General features: G+C 53.9%; 2 protein-coding genes and 1 long non-coding RNA gene across 3 annotated transcripts in view; all 3 read left to right on the forward strand.

Annotated features, from left to right (window-relative positions):
* The first annotated feature begins 188 nt into the window (after positions 1-188).
* LOC125334558 lies at positions 189-1792 on the forward strand. Its single transcript, XR_007207169.1, has 3 exons — positions 189-319; positions 710-823; positions 1735-1792. It is a non-coding gene; the product is annotated as an uncharacterized LOC125334558 (long non-coding RNA).
* A 43-nt stretch (positions 1793-1835) lies between these two features.
* Positions 1836-9607, forward strand: LOC125334969 (centrosome-associated protein CEP250-like). Its single transcript, XM_048322209.1, has 10 exons — positions 1836-1907; positions 3206-3333; positions 3524-3693; positions 4429-4608; positions 5218-5352; positions 5618-5761; positions 6218-6498; positions 7700-7859; positions 8559-8739; positions 9336-9607. Exons 1-10 carry the CDS (start codon positions 1861-1863, stop codon positions 9605-9607), a joined length of 1698 nt encoding a protein of 565 aa, XP_048178166.1. The 5' UTR covers positions 1836-1860.
* A 1071-nt stretch (positions 9608-10678) lies between these two features.
* LOC125334970 (centrosome-associated protein CEP250-like) overlaps positions 10679-19490 on the forward strand; it is a 49049-nt gene continuing 40237 nt past the window's right edge. The window contains exons 1-2 of the mRNA XM_048322210.1: positions 10679-10698; positions 11203-11331. The gene's annotated coding sequence lies outside the window, so the exon portion shown is untranslated. The remainder of the gene's footprint in view (positions 10699-11202; positions 11332-19490) is intronic.

The following is a 19490-nucleotide window of genomic DNA, read 5'->3' on the forward strand; positions in this document are numbered from 1 at the left end:
TGGATTTGGTGTGGAAAGGAATGGAGCAGGTGAGCAGAGTGATGGACTGAAGTGAGCAGAGTTCTGTAGCGAGGGCTGAAGAGCAGCTGCACTGCTGGAGCTTTGAGGATGCTTCCTGAGATGGAGATTTCTGAGGGACAGCTCTTGTGGTGTTTGAAATAAGGGAATCATCTCCTCTCTGAATACCCAGCAGGCTGTTGGAGCAGAAGGGAAGCGGCTGTCAGAGCGCTCCAGGAAGGGTGTGGAATGTGTGCGGGACCAGGTTGCAGCAGCAGCAAAAGACAAGCCAGAGAAGCGTGAGCTCAGGAGAACTTTTGAGGTAAAGTGGGCTTTCGCTGCCTCTGCAGAGCCTCAGGCTCCTCTGGAGCATGACACGTGTGCCCAGGCAGTGCTCTGGGGTCCTCTGCTTGTTTCCTTGCCTCTCCCTGTCCCTGCTGTGGGTGCACCCTTTTGTTTGTTCTCTCTGTTGTGGCAGCCCATGGCTTTCACAAAGGCACCTTCACTCCGCTGCCTCCCTCCCTGGCCCCGTGTCCCCGCACACACACTGGCCTCTCCTGCACAGCCCCCAGCGAGAGCTCTTTGCCCCCAGTGTCGTCTGGTGCAATTGAGGGTCTCTGAGCAGAGATCTCCTCGCCTTGATGTCCAGAGGTCCTTTTGCCCCATGTTTGCTGACAGGTTTCTGTGACCCTTTCTCCCATCCAACGTGCAGGTGGAACCTGAAGGGAGGAGTGTCCAGAGAATCTTTAGGAAAGTTTATCTCTCGGGTACCATTAGAGTGGATGCTCCCCAGTCTGCCCAGCACAGCAGGTCGACTTCTGGACAGGTGAGAACAGCGTCTTCCTTGGTGGGAGGAACACGGCCCTTGGCAAAGCACATGTCCCTCAGAAAGCAGAGGAGCAGCTGTGAGCTGAGCCGTTTTCCCCAAGCCAGGCAAGCCCTGAGCGCTGCTCCCAGGGCTGGCATCTCCTCTGCTCCAGAGCAGACAGAGGGCACCGTGCTGGAGCTGCTGTGGCTGCAGCCGCTGCAGAGCCAGCAGGAGGTGGGAGCAGCTGGCTCTCTGCTGCCAGCCAGCCCAGCAGCGACAAGCCCGTGGTGTCAGGAAAGAAGAGTTGGAGTTTCAAGGCCTCAGCAGTGCTTGAAGGCTCATTCTCCCCCTGGGCTTCGTTGCTCACATTGTGCCCTGCTCCCGTTTGGAATGCTCTGAAGTTTGGGAGAGGGAGAGTTTGCTCCCTGTCCCTGGGCTGGCTGTGCAGGAGCTTGCTGTTCAGATCAGCTCCAGGCCAAAAGCTGGGCATGGGGATCTGCTTCTCCCGTGCCCAGGCAAGGGGAGGCAACACGTGGGGGTGAGCAGAGTGATGGACTGAAGTGAGCAGAGTTTTGTAGCGAGGGCTGAACAGCAGCTGCACTGCTGGTGCTTAGAGTAAAGTGTATTGGCAGTTGTGGAAGATGCAGTATTTTTGGGTGAGCACACAGAATTTGGGGCAGGGATGTTTTTCGGGAAGGAGCAATCTGGTGCCAGGCAAGCCAGCAGGGCCTGACACAGCACTTCCAAGGAAACAGTGCCAGAGGCTTTTGGCAGCCCAGGGTATGGGAGCTGCAGAGGGCAGATGCTGTGAAACTTTGAGCCCAGAGCACAGGAGCTCCCTGTCCTCTGGCTGCCTGCAAGGTGGCACTGGCTGGCTCTGCACAGGGCTCCTGAGGAAGGGCTTGAGCTGTACCTTGTCCTGCTTCCAGGTTTCCCAGGAGCAAGAGTCGTCGAGCAGGGCTCTGGAGCAGCTGCACCAGGAACTGGCCCAGGTGCGCAGAGAGAAGGAGCTGCTGGGCCGGCAGAAGGCTGCCCTTGAGGGCCGACTGGCAGCCATGGAGTGTCGCCAACAAGACCTTTCCAAGCAGCTGGCAGAGACCAGGTAAAGGCAGGGAGGAGACCCTTTCCGGATGCTTTTACTTTGCATGGACAGAAGATGGAAGTCTCAAGAAAAAGAAATATGCCACAATGTGAAGGTTATTCTTCTGACATCTAAAGCCAGCAAAGCTGTCATGAGCCTTGGGCTTCTGTTTGTGCCGCCCAGCACACTCGTGTGGGAAGTCAAAAGCAAGCCACCCGGCCCTGAATTGAGTAGTAGTTAAACCATGCAGCTGTTGAGTGAAACCTCATGTTTTTCTTGGGTTTAGTTCCTTGTTCTGGGCATTGAACATCCCTCTTTCCTTCCTAAGTAGCTTGACACAATCCTGATCTTCAGAACTGAAGCTTCATCTTCAGAATTCCAGGCTCTGACCTTGGGATGTTGGCAGTAGCACGCTGCCATTCAGGGGGAAGCCAGAGGCTCCTGCTGAAAATGCTGAGGGCCTTCAGCTTCCAAGCACACTCTTGAGAAGTGTGAGGCAGGACCTAGAGCTGGTTAGAGAGCAGCAGGGAAACCTCTTTGGAATTGTTGACAGCCCCTGGTGATTCTTGCTGAGGGTTGATGGGCACCCACCTGTCAAACCTGCCAAGGTCCCTTTGGATGGTCCCTCTCACTCTCCAAAGAAGGACAAGACTTGGGCTACTGCCTGCTTAGCTGGCAACACTAAAATAAAGGTGGCAAGTCTATTCCTTGACCATGCAGGAGTTTAAACTGCAGTCTCTGCATTCAGGTAGTTGTTGTTCAGACAACATAGTGTTCTGAATTTTTACAAGTGCTGCCACGACCACGAGATTTTACTGTATCATGCAAAGTAGTTCTTGAAGTCTCTTAAATACAGGGTGTCTGGAAAATTATGTACCTTTATGTCCATGATGAAGAGAGTTAACAAGTCAGGGGTGAGCCAGGACGAGAGTCTGTTCTGTCCCCCTGCAGAGCAGCTTGGAAGTGCTGATGAGAGAAGGGCTGTGAGCAGAGGCTGGGCTTTTGCTCGTCGGCCCAGCCTGTGTGGGCACAGCTAGCCAGGGTCATAGGTCAGGAACAGCAGCTGAAGGTTCGGCTGTTGAGGTCACGTTGGGCTGGGCTGTCTGTGCTGTGCCAGGCCATAAGGAAGGCCTGGGCACTCCCTCAGAGGGCCCTGCTTTGCTATTGAAATGGCACAAATGGGCCTTCTCTGTACAAGTTTCCATGCGAGCCATTTTGCATTCTCAGGCCTGGGGACCTTGAGCCACGTTGTCCTGGAATAACTGCCTGGGAGTGTCAGGAGCGAGCAGCTCATGTCTCTCCGTATTTGCAACCTGTAGGTCAGCGAAGGAGAGCCTGGAATCCAGCCTGTTTGCTGCTCAGCAGCAGATATCTCAGCTGGAGATCACCAGCAACCATCTGGAGGCTCAAGTGCTCACAGTCACACAGGCCAAGGAGGCGCTCCAAGGTGAGAACCTCGTGTGCTTTGTTTGTGGTGCCGCCCCTGCCTAGAGAAGCTGCTGTAAAGCCTCCTCTGTCTGCAGGGCTTCTGAGGAGCGGTGGGGCTGGAGGCAGGGCCCTCCTACGCCGACACTGGAAGGGCCTGAGTCAGTAAAGGCAGTAAAGACTCTGAATCTTGCTGTTGGTCATGTTTGCAGGAGAAGTGCAGTGCCTCCAACGTGAGCTGGAAGCAGAGAGAGCTCTCAGGAAGCAGGAGCAGGAAGACACAGCGCAACAGCTCTTGCAGGCAGAGCAGCAGCGTCAGGAAAGCCTCAGGCTTCAGGGAACTGCTCAGCAGGTGGAAATAAACAAGCTCCTGCAAGACCTGGTAGGTGACAATAGGCTTCTGAATTGTCCAAGCCGGCCCTGGGGGCTGGTTTAGCACCAGCAGAGCCTGAGGGTGTGAAAGGGCAGCAATCCTCTGCCAGAGGCCTCCCACTGCTGGGCCGGGCAGGAGAGGCGGCGGCTCGGACTCGGAGGCGCGTGAAGACCCCCAGGATGGTGCTGGGCCAGTAAATGCAGCCACGGCTTCCGTGAGGGCGTAAGACGAGTTCCAGAGCAGCTTGGGCAGTGCCCACCCAAAGCGTGGCAGCCCAGGGCAGGATCTTCCCCGAGTCCCACCTGCCACGGAGCAGATGCCAGCGTGGAGCAGATGCCAACAGTGCTGCTGGCTGCAGGCGTGGGAACTCGGTTCCTGTCTTGCTGTGCTCCCACGGTGGACAGAGGGATTAGCTTTGGGCTGGAAGCAAATGGAACAGGCCCCGGTCCTTCAGTGCTTGTGACTGGGGCATCAGGGTGCCAGAAGGTGACACCTCCTTTTCTGAATGGTTGGACTCAATGCTGGTGCAGGTCTTTCCCAACAGAAATGATTCCATGGTTCTGTGATTCTTGCACCTGCTGAGCCTCCTTTTAAATTCCCTGACAGGACACGGTTTCTGGAGAGCAGAGAGCCAGTGCTGTTGTCTTTTCAGGTTGGGGTTTGTGGGAGGGATGAAGCTTCACGTTTTTCAGCGAGGAGCTTGCCTGGGGACTGCAACTTGAAGATTTTTCCTCCCCTCCGCAGGCAAGTGAGCGGGAAAGGCACCATGCAGAGATGCAGGAGACGCTGCAGCAATGGGGAAAAGAGAAGGCAGAGAGAGAGCAGGAGCACGAGAAGGTGCTGTTTGAGATGAGGCAGAAAGTTGCCACCCTGCAGGCTCAAAGAGAAGAGGAACGAACTAGATTTGAAAATGCCAAGCGAGAGGTAATGATTGTGCAAGGAGAATTGGTGTGATTTTTTGCAAGGCTGGAGCTGTGGGAGATGGCAGGCTATGGGGCTGTGTGGAGCATGCCCTCCATGTCTTCTACATTGAATTTGGGGAGGTGAAAGGTGAACAGGGCTATCTTTGGGCCCAGGAATGAGCCCTCTCCTAGGAAGCCAGGCAGAAACATCAGCTTTCCGTTGGGATTTTTGTGCTGCTCTTGTGCTCTGTTTTTCCAAGACTTACCTCGGAGGATCTGCACTGTTCTCTTACGGGTCCTCTTTTGGTGTGTACTGGTCGGTGTCCATAGCCAAACGGAGTTTGTAGGACTTTTCTTTTGTGGGCACAGGGAGGGCGCAGCAGGAACGCTGACAAGAGAAAAATCTTTTTAAAGACTCGCCTGGAGTATTTCTGAACAGCAACCCAGAGATGTCTCCTGGGCTGTGTTCTAAGTCACTTCGTGGGAAGCTGTGTCCCCCCCAGGGCAGACAGTGGCCCAGGGGAGCAGCAGCCGAGTGCTCTGAGAGCGCGTGAGCCCATCAGTCTTTGCCTCTTGGCACACAGAGTTTGCAGGGCAAGTGTCAAGCCCTCTGCTCTTTCCTTCTGTGCAGGTCCTGCTGGAAAAGCAGAAGGAGAAGAATTCTTTATCAGAGACACTGCTCCAAACTCGGGGACAGCTAAGCCGAGCCTGCCAGCAGGTGCAGCAGCTCAGGCAGGAGGTGAAAAAGCAGCAAGAGAAGGGGCAGGTAAGTCTGAGCAGGCAGGGAACAGAGTGCAGGGGCACAAAAGGCAGGTGCTGGGAGTGAGGAGGCAAGGGCTGCTTCAGGCCCTGGCAGCAGAGAGCCTGGCAAGCTCCAGAGCTCAGGCCCGGGAAGGAAGGCTTGCAATGGAAGCAGAGCTGGGTAGAGAAGCCAAAAGAAGTCGCTGAAGGAATGGGATTTTGAGACAGCAAGTGGGAAAAGCTGAGCCTGAGGGCAGGTCCCAGGAAGTTGCTCTGCATTTTGTTGCCAGACCATCGAGGCAAAGCTGCAAGCTGAGCTGCAGGAAGCTCGGAGGGAAATCCAGGCAGCGCAGAAGAGGCACGAGGAAGAACTACGAGGCATCAAAGAGGAAATGAATCTCCTCCTTGTGGAGAGGGAGGCTCTACAAAAGCAGGTGAGTGAAACAGCAGTGGCACTGCAGCATCCAGCAGGGGGTCTGTGCCCTTCTTGCTTTTCCATGGCAGAGCAGCAGCTGCTGGGGTGGTCCCTGGGGCTGCCTCGTGCTCTGGGCTCCTTGGCAGCTGCTCTGCAGGACCCTCAGTGCTCTGCTGAATCTCAGCTGCTGCCCTGGACAGCTGGGCTAGTCCTCTGGGCTGTTGGCCAGCAACCATCAGCATGGATTCCTGCTGGCCTCTTCTTGCTAGCCTTGGTGTGGGAGGTGCTTTTTCAGGTGCCCTTGGTGGGCCACGTAGAGATTGAAACAAGTTGTGTGTATGCATTGTGAATCTGGTGCTCTGAGGACAGGGAGAAATGGAAAGTTGGCCTTTGCCTTTTCTCACAGCCTCTGCTGTGGCTGACAGTGACAGGCTGTGGCTGTAGCCTCTGACTGCTTTGTTCTGTTTGACTGGAGGTGGGAGAGTTGACATCTCAGCTGGCAGCCTCCAGAGAGTCCCAAGCAACGATTGTTCAGAGAGCCCAGCAAGATGTGAGCTGGGCCCAGGAGCAGTCAAGGCAGAAGCTGTTGGAGGTTGAGCACCTCCAGAAGATGCTGGAGGAGGCAGAACATCAGAACAAGGAGCTGCAAGTGCACCTGAAGAACTTGGAGCTGGAAGGGAGTCAATGGGAAGAAGTGGCACGCCAAAATTCAGGATTTCGGGCTTCCTTGGACGCCCTGGAGAAGGAAAAAGCCAGGTAAATGAAAGCCTGTGGGGCTCTGCCTTGTGGGAATGGATTCCCTCTTTGCCATCTTTGCACCTGCCAGGGGCTCTGGCAGCATCTCCTACGTGGCAGAGTTCTGAACTCTCCGTGCAGACGCGTCTCGTTGTCTGGATGTTGTGTTTCATTTTCTTTTCTTTCAAGCCTTCAGTTAGAGTTTTTCTGAAGACAAAGGCTTTTGGAGTAGCTCTTTCCCTCTGGGGGTGTGTTCTGTTGTGAGGTGGGTGTGCTAACACTGCCCAAGCTGCAGTGTAAGGAGCTGGACACATCCAGCAGCTCCACCTTGGGTCCTGTAACTTGAAGCCTTTGGCATCTGGATCAGCCTGGCAGCCTGATGCCTTTGCTTGGCAGAACCATCTCAAGGCCCTGATTGCTGACCTAGGCCAGATTCCCCTCAAAGGCACCCAAGAACCAAGAATGTCTCTGTTGCATCGTTCCTCAGAAAATGCCCCCAGGTGCCTGGAGGGGCTCAAGCAGGGTCCCTCCAGAGTCCCTCCAGAGTCACAGGCAATACTGACTGTGCAAAGAATGCAAGAAACAAGACCAAGGTTGGCGGGGCTCCTCCAGCTGACCAAGTCCTGCCGGTCTTCAGTGCCGCAGGATTCTTCTTCCAAGAAGAAGACAAAGAAAAGGCAGGGCACTCTTGCTTGCCTGCAGGTTGCTGCATCTTCCATCAGGTTGTGCTCCAAGGCTCTGTTGCCACTTCTGCTATTGGCCTTTGTTTCTCCAGCTGGAAGTAGGATGGGTGCTGGTAAATCTTAGGGATCTTCCCCGAGATCCGCTGGCTGTAGGGTGCTGCTCCTCCTACCTGGACATACAAGATGGGGCAAGGAAATGTCTCTTCCATGTTGACCAAACCTTTCCCCCTTGGAGCCTGGGTAGTCAGAAGAAAACTCTTCCTCTCCCCTAATCTCTTCATTGCAAGACTTTGTTAGGTCTGCATTCACATTCCCATCTCAAGAAGAAGGTAGGACATGTAGGCAGGAACTCCCCATTCTTTCATGAATAAAAGCAGAGTGGGCACATGCTGGGCTGTGACTGCAGGGGGAACAAGCAAACAGCCACGTTGTTTAGACAAACCTCATCAGACAGAGCAGTTTTCCCCGAGGTGGTGCGAGTCCTAAGAGTTCCTAAAATGTGATACCGTGTAGTAATGAGTTGCATGCTTCCCTTTTAGGCTGGTTCTGTCTCTGGAGGAAAAGAACCTGTGCCTCAGAACACTGGAAGAAAAGAACCAGGCACTGAACAATCAGGTGTCTCAGTTTCGTTCTGCTCTTCACGAGGCCGAGCAGCTCTGTTCAAACCGCACAGGACAACTGCTGGCGCTCAACATCCAGGTAATCTGTGCCCTGACATCCTCTTCTCCAGGGACACACATCATCATTTTTGGCTTGGAGGCCCCAACTGCTTTCCCCTCCCAGCAGCATCCACTGCTGCCGTGTTCTGCCCCGGGGTGCTGCTGCACCCACAGGCCAAGGCTGGATCTGGTGTCTGCTGCCGATGTTTTCCCCCGTTCTCTCCCGGGTCCCAGCAGGAAATGTGGGAGGAGAAGCAGCAGCAGACTCCTCTGGAGCTTCTCCATCCCTCTGTTAGCAGTGTTGTCCCAGATGGAGTTGGTGCCTGTGCTGGGCACCGAGCAATGTGGGCACACAGACGTGGCTATGGCAGGCTGGGGAGGGCACTTCCACCACAGCCAGTTCAGCTGGTGTTCGGAGCTGCAGCCTCAAGGATGCGCATTGGCTCCCTTTCCCTGTTTTCAGGACATTTGTTTCCATTGGAATCCTTGGCTCTGTGCCTTCTGTTTTGGGCGTGGTTTTGCCTGAAGTCATTTCTCCTTTGTTGCTTGCTCTACTGCCTGCTCTGCTGCCTCAGGAGCAGCACTGTCCCTGAGGCTCTGTGCATCCATCTTCCAGATGTGGACCCTGCAGGATGCCATGCTGGAGATGGAGGCTACCCAGGCAACTCGAGAGAAGCAGCTGCTGCAGGAGCTGGAGGAGTCCCGAGCAGGAGAACGGAGCTTGAGGGACTCTGTGCAGGTGCTGGAGGCTGAGGTGTCTGAGCTGCGTAGGAAGCTCCAGAGCTCTGATGACAAAGCACTTTCATTGGCCATAAAGTTTAACACCTCAGAGCTGGAGCTGAGGAAGACACAGGCTCAGTGGGACAATCTCAGAGCCTGCAACCAGGAGCTGCAGCAGGAGTTGGAGGAAAGTGAGCAAGGTAGAGCTTCTCCTCTCGCACCCACTGCCCCATCCTGTCTCGCCAGCAGGGATCTCTGATCCCATGCAGAGCAAAAGTGCCCAGAGATGGCAGAGGGGAAGAACAACCAGCAGGAGATTTATCCATCCAGTGCCAGTGAAAGCGTTTTCTCGAGAAAGATGCCGTGGCTGGCAGTGCCATCTGGCTGTGCTATGGCTGATCCCGTGCACAGGTGGTGCCTTTCAGGTGCTGTGTCTGTGCTGAGGAGCTGTAGCTGGATGCCTCAGCTCGATTCCCCCCAACTCCAGGCCCTGCCAGAGCCTCCAGGCTATTGGCCTCTCTGGAGCAGGGCTGCACAGGCATCCCCGCTCCTTTGTCTCTCTTGGATTGCTCACTCTGCACAAGCCCAAGAGCAAAGACCCTTTCCTGTTCCTCTGAACCTTACCCCTTTGATTCCTGCTTTTTTCTCCTTCATTTCTGTCAGCTTTGGAAGCCCTTGTGGCCTTAGGGCCTGCAAACACAGGCAGGCCGAGAAGACAGTGCTGTTGTCCCTGCAGGATGCACATCAGTTTGCCTTTGCTTTGCTGTTCTCATTCTCCTTCTCCTTCCTGCTGCAGCGATGTGGAGGGCAGAACACCAGAAGACCTGTCAAGAAACTGCCCTGGAGAAAGAGGCCATTGCCCTGAAGGAAGAGGCTGTGACTCTTCATCAGGAGGTGGCATCTCTGCAGAGGAAACTGGAGAGCCTGGAGAAGGAAAGGAAGGATGTGCTGGTGAGAACGGCAGATGCCATGAAGGGCCATTTCCTAGCTATGTTTGGCCCTTGTGTTAATAGTTCTAAGGAGCACCTCTTTGCAGTTGAACTTGTCAAATTGCATTCTTCTGAATAAGGAGGAAAAGATGTCGTAGTCATGTCAAAGCCAGTTAGTGCTGAGGCTGCTGGTTTTCCTCCATGCTGGAGTTTTGTGCCCTACAAGCTGTAGTTCTCAATGTCCACACTGTCTCTATGGACATTGCATGGGTTGGGCAATTCCTCATGTCCAAACCCACGTTCAGATTTCAAATACCTGGACCTGGAACGAGGGGTGAGAAGGCCAAGTTTGCTGTTAATAGAAAGGTGTTTGGCCTTGGCCATCAGAGAGCAGCCAGTGGGGAGAAAAGAGAGAAAAGCAAAGTGCTGATGCAGATAAGGACGTGTGCCTGCAAGGGGAGAACTCGTCCTGAGTGGCAGCAGAGAATGACAGACTGATGTGGCCATTGCTGCTCCAAGAGAGGGCAGTGGGGCTCTCGGGGATGGTGCCATGGAAACTCTACACAGGAGAGCTCAAAACCCACTCCTGTCAGCCCAACTGCAGGGAATGAATTGCTGGGGGTGTTTGCTCTTCCCTTTCTCCCTGATGGAGAGCACATCCTCATTTAGGCACTGCCTAAATCCTGCTTAGCATGGGCTTGGAATCCTGGCTGCAGTTCTGGCAGCTGCTCCCCAAAGGAACACTCGAGTGGAGCTGCAAGAGGTCGGGGAAGGGCAGAAAGGGAGCTGGGACGGGCTGAGTGAGCTGGGAAAGACTCAGCATCAAGGGCGGCCCCAGCAAAGTCTGAGGCATCCCGAGAGGCAGAGAGAGAGGGGCAGCCTTTGCCTGCCTGTGGCAGGAGTCCCGATCTGGTATGAAAAGCAAACCCAGAGAGGGAATGAGTGACCTCCCTGTTTTGGCAGCGTGAACGGGAATTGTACGAGGAGCAGATGAGAGATCTGAAAAAGAAGAATGAAATGAAAACACCTGAAATTCCAAGAAAGGAAACAATGCAACAATTGGACACTGAAAATGAAGGAAAACAGGAAGAGTTGGAGCATATGGCTGCTGCTTTGAAAGAAGGCAGTGGGAACACTCAAATCCTGTGTGCTCCACTGGCCAAGGGTAAAATTGCCAAAGAGGCTCTGAAGAAACGCTTGTCCTTCCTGAAGGGAAAGAGTCATCCCCAGGTAGGCACTGGCATTGATCTTCAGTCCATGTCAACGTCTCTCAGTGATTCCAATGAAGTTTCCCATGAAGAGGTGGGATTCTAGATCCCTGTCCGTCTAGGCCTGCTTGGGCAAAGCAGCCCGGGCTGCAGCAGGCAGCCTTGTGTGTCTGCCTGGCTCCAGCCAGAGACCATTGGCTGCCAGATTGTTTGCTGGCACGCCTGGAACGACTGATGCAGCTCTGGAGCTGCTGTTCAAATCAGCTCCAGGCCAAAAGCTGGGCATGGGGAATTGCTTCTCCCGTGCCCAGGCAAGGGGAGGCAACAGGTGGGGGTTGGATTTGGTGTGGAAAGGAATGGAGCAGGTGAGCAGAGTGATGGACTGAAGTGAGCAGAGTTCTGTAGCGAGGGCTGAAGAGCAGCTGCACTGCTGGAGCTTTGAGGATGCTTCCTGAGATGGAGATTTCTGAGGGACAGCTCTTGTGGTGTTTGAAATAAGGGAATCATCTCCTCTCTGAATACCCAGCAGGCTGTTGGAGCAGAAGGGAAGCGGCTGTCAGAGCGCTCCAGGAAGGGTGTGGAATGTGTGCGGGACCAGGTTGCAGCAGCAGCAAAAGACAAGCCAGAGAAGCGTGAGCTCAGGAGAACTTTTGAGGTAAAGTGGGCTTTCGCTGCCTCTGCAGAGCCTCAGGCTCCTCTGGAGCATGACACGTGTGCCCAGGCAGTGCTCTGGAGTCCTCTGCTTGTTTCCTTGCCTCTCCCTGTCCCTGCTGTGGGTGCACCCTTTTGTTTGTTCTCTCTGTTGTGGCAGCCCATGGCTTTCACAAAGGCACCTTCACTCCGCTGCCTCCCTCCCTGGCCCCGTGTCCCCGCACACACACTGGCCTCTCCTGCACAGCCCCCAGCGAGAGCTCTTTGCCCCCAGTGTTGTCTGGTGCAATTGAGGGTCTCTGAGCAGAGATCTCCTCGCCTTGATGTCCAGAGGTCCTTTTGCCCCATGTTTGCTGACAGGTTTCTGTGACCCTTTCTCCCATCCAACGTGCAGGTGGAACCTGAAGGGAGGAGAATCAGAACTTTTAGGAGAGTGTTCCCCCAGACTACTTTACATTGCCTGTCTCCCAGTCTGACCAGCAAAATGCATCAACCTCTGAAAGACAAGAGTCCTCCAGTAGCTCAGGGGAGCCGCAGCCCTCGTGCTGAGGCACAGCCCGTGGAGAAAGGGGTCAGTGGCCCGAATGCGTGCTTTGGGAATCAGAGCTGGGTTCCTAAATCCTGTCGGAACTCTCTCTCCCAGACCTGTGGTGGCTGAGGGTTGTATGAGGGAAGGGTTTGCCAGCCGTGAACTGGACTTGTTGATCATCTGAGCTCCGTTCAGGGGCAGTGTGGGAGCCTGTTCCTTTCCCCTTCCCCAGGGGCAGAGTGTTGGTGAGGGCTGGAGTTGGAGGCTGTGTCTGCCCCCACAGCCGGTACCGTGGGGCTGCGGATGCTCCTGCCCGCGTGGGCTTGACTGAGCTGGGCTTTCTGCCTCTTTCAGGTGTCCTTGCTGCAGTCACAGCTGGCCCGAGACCGGCAGGACAACCTGGAGAGCTGTGCAGGGAGCAGGCAGGAGATGCTCCCGTTGAGTCACAAGGACCTCCTTACTTCCTAGGCTTGTCAGTGAGGAGCCAGGGTGCAGCTGGATGCAGTCGTAGCCTCAGATTTTGTCCATAGTTTATGTTTAAAGGATTGCAGGTGTAACTGTAGGATTGTAGGACAATAGGTGTAATTGAACCTTTCTACAACTGTGTTCCATAGGATGAAGGATATATTTATAGAAAATAAAGTGATTTATAGAAAAATAAAATGATCATGATTAAATGAAAAGATCTTTATCAGAGTTCTTGACTACCCAGTACAGAGAACTATAACTTCCACTATAGTGCATTACATTTGAAGCAACATGGAAGCAGTTATATTCAAGCCAGCAAAACCTATTATTAATTAAAGATTGATGCTTCTCACCCAAACCAGTGACCGTGGGCAAATATTTCTGTCAGCCTCAAGGAGTGACCTTGAGGGGCATCCTCACTCCAGGGAGGAATCTGCAGATGGGAGACACGTGACATGAACCACTTTGGTGAGGGCAGGAGAATCCTGTCATGTGTGGAGCTTTTCCATTTGTCCTTAGGAAACTGCAACCTGTTTTTTCTCCGAGTCACAGAATCTCAGGCTGGGGGAGGCTGGAGGCACCTCTGGAGGTCACCTTGCCCAGCCCCCTGCTCCGTCAGGGCCACCCAGAGCCGGCTGCCCAGGATGTGTCCAGGTGGCTTTTGAGTCTCTCCAGGGATGGAGACTCCACCACCTCCCCGGGCACCTGCACCAGTGCTCGGCCACCCTCCCAGTGCAGAAGTGTGTCCTGAGCTCGGAGGGCCCCTCCTATGTGTCAGTCTGTGCCCGTGGCTCCTGGGGCTGTCCCTGGCCCCATCCCCTCTGCAGCCTCCCCCCGGGTATTTGTCCACAGGGAGGAGATGCCCTGAGCCTGCTCTGCTCCAGGCTGGGCAGTCGCAGCTCTCTCAGCCTCTCCTCATGGCAGAGATGCTGCAGTCCCTCCATCACCTTGATGGCCCTGTGCTGGACTGTCTCCAGTCTGTCCCTGTCTCCTGTACTGGGCAGCCCAGCTCTGGGCCCAGCACTCCAGGGCTGCCCTCACTGGTGTGGAGCAGAGCGGAAGGATCCCCTCCCTCCGCCGGCTGTGACACAGCTCCCAGTGCAGCCCAGGACGCTGTTCTGCATTGCTGCAGGAGCACATTTCTGGCTCATGGGCATCCTGGTGTCCAGCAGGACCCTGCCAAACTTTAGTTTTCCAACTGGGTGGCCCCCAGCAGATACGGGTGCCTGTGGTTGTTCCTCCCCAAGGACAGGACTCAGCACTTGTCATTGAACTGTCACCCTCGTTGAACTGTCGTCCCTCTGGATGGCAGCACTTCTCTCTGGCGTATCAGCCACTCCCCCGCTTTTGTGGGAGGGCACAGCCTGCCCCATCACCCAGATGACTAACAAAGGTGTCAGAAAGGACTGCACTCAGCACTGTCCTCCGGGGTACAGCACTAGACTTCATGCCCCTGATCACCAGGGATCCAAGAAGGTAGATTTGGTGCAAGGTGTCTTTGCTTGTATGTACGTATTCAGAAAGACTTGGCACGATTTACAGGGATTTCTGTTCCATATCTCATGTGGGAAAAAATGTAATGATCCATGCTCACTCTGACTAGTGGCAAAAGTGGTCCTGTTGTTGGTGACAGTGGATGTCACCTGCATGGCAACTGTGCCAGGCTGGTGTGACATACTGTGGGAAGGAGCACTCTGAGGGAGGTAAAAGCTGGGGTGTAGAGATCATTTGAAGGCTGTTCTTCAAGCCATGTAAGTCCCTGGTTTGTGGGCTTCTATGGCTTGATCAGGGACAATTCCTAGGCAAGGGCTGAAACTGTGATTCTGTGAGCTCCTTTCCCTTCCAGATCAGTTTTTCCATTAATGATGAGTGATCGAAGTTGAAACTTGCCCAGCTGATAATGCACTCATCTTCCTATGACCTTTGACAGGAGGGAGGAAGGAGTTCTTGATCCTGGAAATGCTCAAGAACTGCCTGAGGATGAGAAGGTCAGGGGTTGAGGCTGTGAAAAGTACATTTGATAGTGTTGGCTTTCGCAGATGGGTTGTGCATTGTAATGTTGGCTCCGTGAGAGTGGTTCTGTTGTTATGAGGGGAGGAGACTGGGTGTTGACTTTCACTGGGGTTTAGAGCTATTTTTAACAGGAAGGTTGTACTGAGGTAGGAGGATGGTTGTAATTGGATAACATCTAAGCAGTGAGGGAATCGAAACCTCTTGAATGTATGGAAAAGTAACAACTGCCCTAGACAAAGACAACTGCACACGCTCTAAAAAGGTGGGACAGGCGAGGAGCCATGTTAATTAGTTCAGAAAAGGTTTTAATATGAAAAATTATTTGTAAATATGTAACTAGCTGATGCAATACCCAGGGGTATATAAGGGGGGTTGCTGCTGTTGACTGCGTGCCTCTGGCTGTGGCTCTGCACCCAGCGCTGTTACCTTTTGCCTTTGTTGACTTTGTCCCTTATTAAATCTTTCCAACTTTGAAAAGTGAGTTCTATTTCTCACAAGGGCCTAATTTAGAATAAGATAACTTAGCAAGGTGAAAAGCAGAATCACAGCCCTGGCTGACAGGAGATCAATTGAGCAGGGAACTTGTGATCAACCTCATCTCAGAAAGGAGGAATGTGGAAGAAAAAATTGTGGAAGAAGAATCAAGTTATCCAGAAGGAGTGAACAGACATTGCTGTGGAAGCAGTAGGGGAGGGGGAGAATAGTCAGGGAGCTCTTGAGCCAGGCATCCACCAGGTGTGAGGACCAGAGGAAGCTACAGGAGCTGTCTGTCATCTTCAAAAAAGCCTGGCCATTGAAGGTGGCTCCTGAGAACAGCAAAGAGTGTTACACCAGTCTTAAAGATGGGCACAAAAAAAGGAGGGTCTGAAGAACTACAGGCTAATCAGCTCCTTTGGAATCCCTGGGAAGGTGATGGAGCAAATGGTCCTGGACACCCTTTCAAGCAACTGCGAGGGAAGGGCACTGGGAACGGCCAGCACAGATTTACCACGGGGAAATCATGGCTGGCCGACCTGATGGACTCTGTGAATAATGGGGGACCAGGGATGGTGCTGCCTGACATTGCAAAACATTCAACAGCCACACAGTCTCCTTACAGCCGGGCTGGCGAGGTATGGACCGAGTGAGCGGCGAAGTGAATGGCAAACTGCCCGAGCCAGCGGGCTCAGTACTGCTGGACCAGGTGCAGGAAGTGGCCAGGCTGTGGTGACAGCACGCACTGATCCTCCCTGGAGCCGGTATTACTGTTGATTAACGACTAATATTTACATGCAGAGGCTGTCTCCTCTAAGCAGATGTGTGTCATGAAACTTTACACCGGCTGTTTATTCCATCAGGATCATACACATTCATTACAAGGTACTTCCTGGCTAATACATAAACCTTACGTTCCTAGAACTAATTTACCCACCTCTGCCCCTTACTGGAAGTCCTTTTATGGTCTTAGAGGGTTGTCTAAAGGGGTCTCTGGTGGTCGTATTTGCTGAGGGCCCCCAAAATTGTAAGTGACCTTGCCTTGAACTTCTCTTAGGGCGTGCACTGGTGTTCCTTGTTACATAACTTTGTCACAAATCCCACTTAGGTTCCATATTATCTGTTTCTCCACTGCTTTCAGCGCTGTTTAGCATCCTGTGTGTGTACTTTTACATTCTTTTATCTAATTTGCTAGTTAGTCTTTAAGCTCTATTTTGCAACCGAAAATTTCTATTCTCCATGTTGTCTGTCACAGTGAGTGGCAGCGATGCATCTTCCTGGCGGGAGCCACCCCCCATTTCTACGGTCCCTGAGGCTGACGGATGTGCCACGCACTGATGTCACGTCCAGCCTCAGCTCAGCTTGCATCCCTTGCCCAGACAGGGGAGACCCACAGGCAGGAGAGACAGAAGCCGTGTGCTCAGGCTACCCTGCCTTGAAGGCACGTAAGCCTCCGCTTTCTACAGCTGCTCAAGGGTCAGGGCACCTGGCAGTGAGCCTTCAGCACCAAGTGATGGCATCCCACTTTTGCAGTCTTGGCCCAACTGGATGACCTGGTCTCGTCAGGAGCTGCCCTTTGACCTTGTCAGGGACCACCCAATGGACATGATGCCATGGCAGCTTGGCACCCCCTGGATTCGCCATCCCTAGAGTGATGTTTCACCTCAGCATAGAATCCCCGACTGGTCTGGGATGGAGGGACCTCAAAGCTCATCCTATGCCCCCCCCGGCCATGGGCAGGGACATCTGCCACCAGACCAGGTTGCTCCAAGGCCCCTCCAACCTGGCCTTGGACACTTCCAGGCATGGGGCAGCCACGGCTTCTCTGGGCACCCTGTGCCAGGGCCTCCCCACCCTCCCAGGGAAGAATTTCTTCTAACCCTGCCCTCTGGAATGGAAAGCCATTCCCCTTGTCCTGGCATTCCAGGCCCACTCCCAGCTCCCCTGGAGCCCCTTTAGGCACTGGAAATGGCTCTAAGGTCTCCCCGGAGCCTTCTCTTCTCCAGGCTGAACACCCCCAGCTCTCCCAGCCTGGCTCGGAGCAGAGGGGCTCCGGCCCTTGGAGCATCTCTGCAGCCTCTCTGAACTCACTCCAGCGGCTCCACATCCTTCTGATGTTGGACCCCAGGGCTGGAGGCAGCTCTGCAGGTGGGATCTCAGCCAAGCAGGGCAGAGGGGCAGAATCCCCCTGTCCCCTGCTGCCCACGCTGTGAGGTCAGCCCAGGACATAGGGGGTTTCTGGGTGACAGTGCAAGGGGCTGGGGCACGTTGAGCTTTTTATCCACCAACACCCCCAAGTCCTTCTCCCCAGGGCGACTCTCGATCCATTCTCTGCCCAGCCCGAGTCTGTGCTTGGGACTGCCCTGATCGCTCTGCGCCGCCCCTTTCTTCACCCGCCGGCCAATCAGCGCGTGGCTCCGGAGGCGCGGGAAGGGCTGAACCAATGGGAGCGCAGCGCGCCTCACGGCGACGGCCAATCAGAGTGCGGTGGCCGTGAGGGACGGGCTGGGGCAGGGGGGAAATGGCGGCAAGAGAGGGAGAGGGGAGGAACATTGGGCGGCCTGGGGGGACCCGCCCGCCGTTTCGGAGGCTCCCAAGCGCTTCAGCTGCCGTTGCGCAGTCCCCCCTCCGCACCGCTTTGCTTGAGAAGGGAGGGGCGGCTCCTGCCGAAACCGCGCTCGGGGAAAACTCCCCACAGGGGTTGGCTGGGCCAGGGGAGGGGGTGGGTGTGCGCCAGCGGTTCCCGCCTCAGCAAAACGTCCCCTCAGGGGTTGGCTGGGCGGAGTCACGACAGGACGGGACGCTCCAGAAGGACCCAAAAAAGACCCCAAACCCCTTCGGAATGTCAGGAAAACTAATCCAAAGCCACCAGAGGTTTATGTCCAAAAAGGAGACAAAGAAACCCTGTTTACTTTATTTGCATAAAGGCAGAGATCATGGCCATTTCCTGTGGGATCTCTCAAGTTGTTGGAGGATCCAGCCTCCTTTTTATCCTAATTTCCTGGCCACATTTCCCTCTGTCTTTCGCCGTTGGCTGAGGTACTTGAGAGGTACAGACTTCCCGAATTGCCTAGGAACAGACTCCCTTCCAATGTGTACTCTCCCCTTCCCTCTCCCCCCCTCCCCCCTGTTTTCTTTTGCCTTGTGTTTCTGTTCTTTTTCTCTAAGTCCAGGGATTTAAGGCAGTCTTGAGTGAGTAACACTCCGTGTCAATTAGTGGAATTCCTATGGAATTTTTGGTTCCTCCCATTGCTTCTTTTACCTCTCAGTATCTGGCTTTATGTACAGCAGGCCCACAGTTTGTTTGTAAAGACGACTTCTCATTCCTGTCAGGAATTTAAACAAAACTGACGAAAATGGAGTAAATTTGAATAAATATGAGTAATTTTGAATCAGGGGGATGGGAAGCAGAAGAATTAGTTTGTTAGGAACAATGCATCTAGCTTGGTCAGCATACCAGAGCAGGAAGAAAAGATAAGAGACCACTGATAAGGGCAGCGGGAGTCTCGGACAGACATCCTGTGCTCAGCCCAAAACTAGCTCAAACCAGTCTCGAAGCTTAAACTCAGGCCAGGAACTCAAAGAGCATGCACAGGGAGGAAAGGTGAAAAGTTCAGGATGAGGAAGACTCCTGACTTCATCGAAACAAGACCCTCGGAGACCCTTACCAAAGCCAACAGACAACACTGCGCACGCAAAACGTAGATGTAAATGACTTTTGGGTTCATTATAATACGAAGTGAGGCTGGGCGGGGTTAGGTGATGAGTATGTATAGGCGTATTGGGAAACTTAATGAATATGGAACTTGTAACCCGATAAATACCAAGCTGAATGCAGCTGTCGGCACGCATGGTTTTGGAGGAGCTATCCCCCATGCGTTCCAGTGCTGGAATAAACATACCTACTTTACTACTTATTTAGTAGTGGAGTCTTTCCCGCTCATCATTTTGGCGAGCAGCCAGGAGAAACTCTGTCCAGCTGCAGGATCGGCTTAGGAGCGGATGTCCTAGGCACGCCCCAGGGCTTTCCTGGAGGATCTCCGCCCCTCGGCTCGCTCACTGCGGCGGACAGACAACAACCTGCTGAAACTGCGGATAAACGGTATGCTTTGCATTTAGGGTGCCTGTGAGTCGTACGCGTGGCCAGGGCTGCTGGTAAGCCGCGAGGAGACGTCCCGCGCACAGTGTAGTCCCTGTGAGGGTAAAGGTGGGGCTTACGAGCAACCGGCTACCGGAGCCGGCAAGGGGGAATCACTGACCGACAGAGCGGCTGCCGGTGATCCTGAGAGCGGATCGGGTGATTCCAAAAAGGGGGGGCCCCGCCGGAACTTGTCACCATGTCGGGAAAATGTAAGCGGGACCCTGAAGCTATTACAAGTGAGTGTTGTGAGCATTTTTGGTACTAGTAGCTGGTTTGAATGTTGTTGTGTCGCTTATATGTCTGTGTGGATATTGGTTGTTGTTGGATTGCTTTCATGTGTATGTGGCTGTATATTAGCTCGCCTATTTGTTTGTAAATCTTGGGTGGGCATGTTGCCGTGTGTTGTTTGAGAGTGTGATATTGAAGCATTTGTTTGGGGAGGTGCTTGCTTGTTGGATTTGGAATCATGGCTGGGAGAACCCCTTCCCCTCAGTGGTTCGGTTTGGATTTGTGGGAATTTATAAATCCAATAAGACAC

The sequence above is a fragment of the Corvus hawaiiensis genome, chromosome 17 (assembly GCF_020740725.1).
Source record: "Corvus hawaiiensis isolate bCorHaw1 chromosome 17, bCorHaw1.pri.cur, whole genome shotgun sequence".
Classification (NCBI taxonomy): Eukaryota; Metazoa; Chordata; class Aves; order Passeriformes; family Corvidae; genus Corvus; species Corvus hawaiiensis.

What these genes read in the sequence shown, in the direction of transcription:
- LOC125334969 (XM_048322209.1), top strand. Translation starts at nt 1,861, where the DNA reads ATGGAGTGTCGCCAACAAGACCTTTCCAAGCAGCTGGCAGAGACCAG. An exon ending in AAGCAGCTGGCAGAGACCAG is followed by an intron (nt 1,908 to 3,205) that starts GTAAAGGCAGGG and finishes TGCAACCTGTAG; the next exon opens with GTCAGCGAAGGAGAGCCTGG. An exon ending in ACAAGCTCCTGCAAGACCTG is followed by an intron (nt 3,694 to 4,428) that starts GTAGGTGACAAT and finishes TCCCCTCCGCAG; the next exon opens with GCAAGTGAGCGGGAAAGGCA.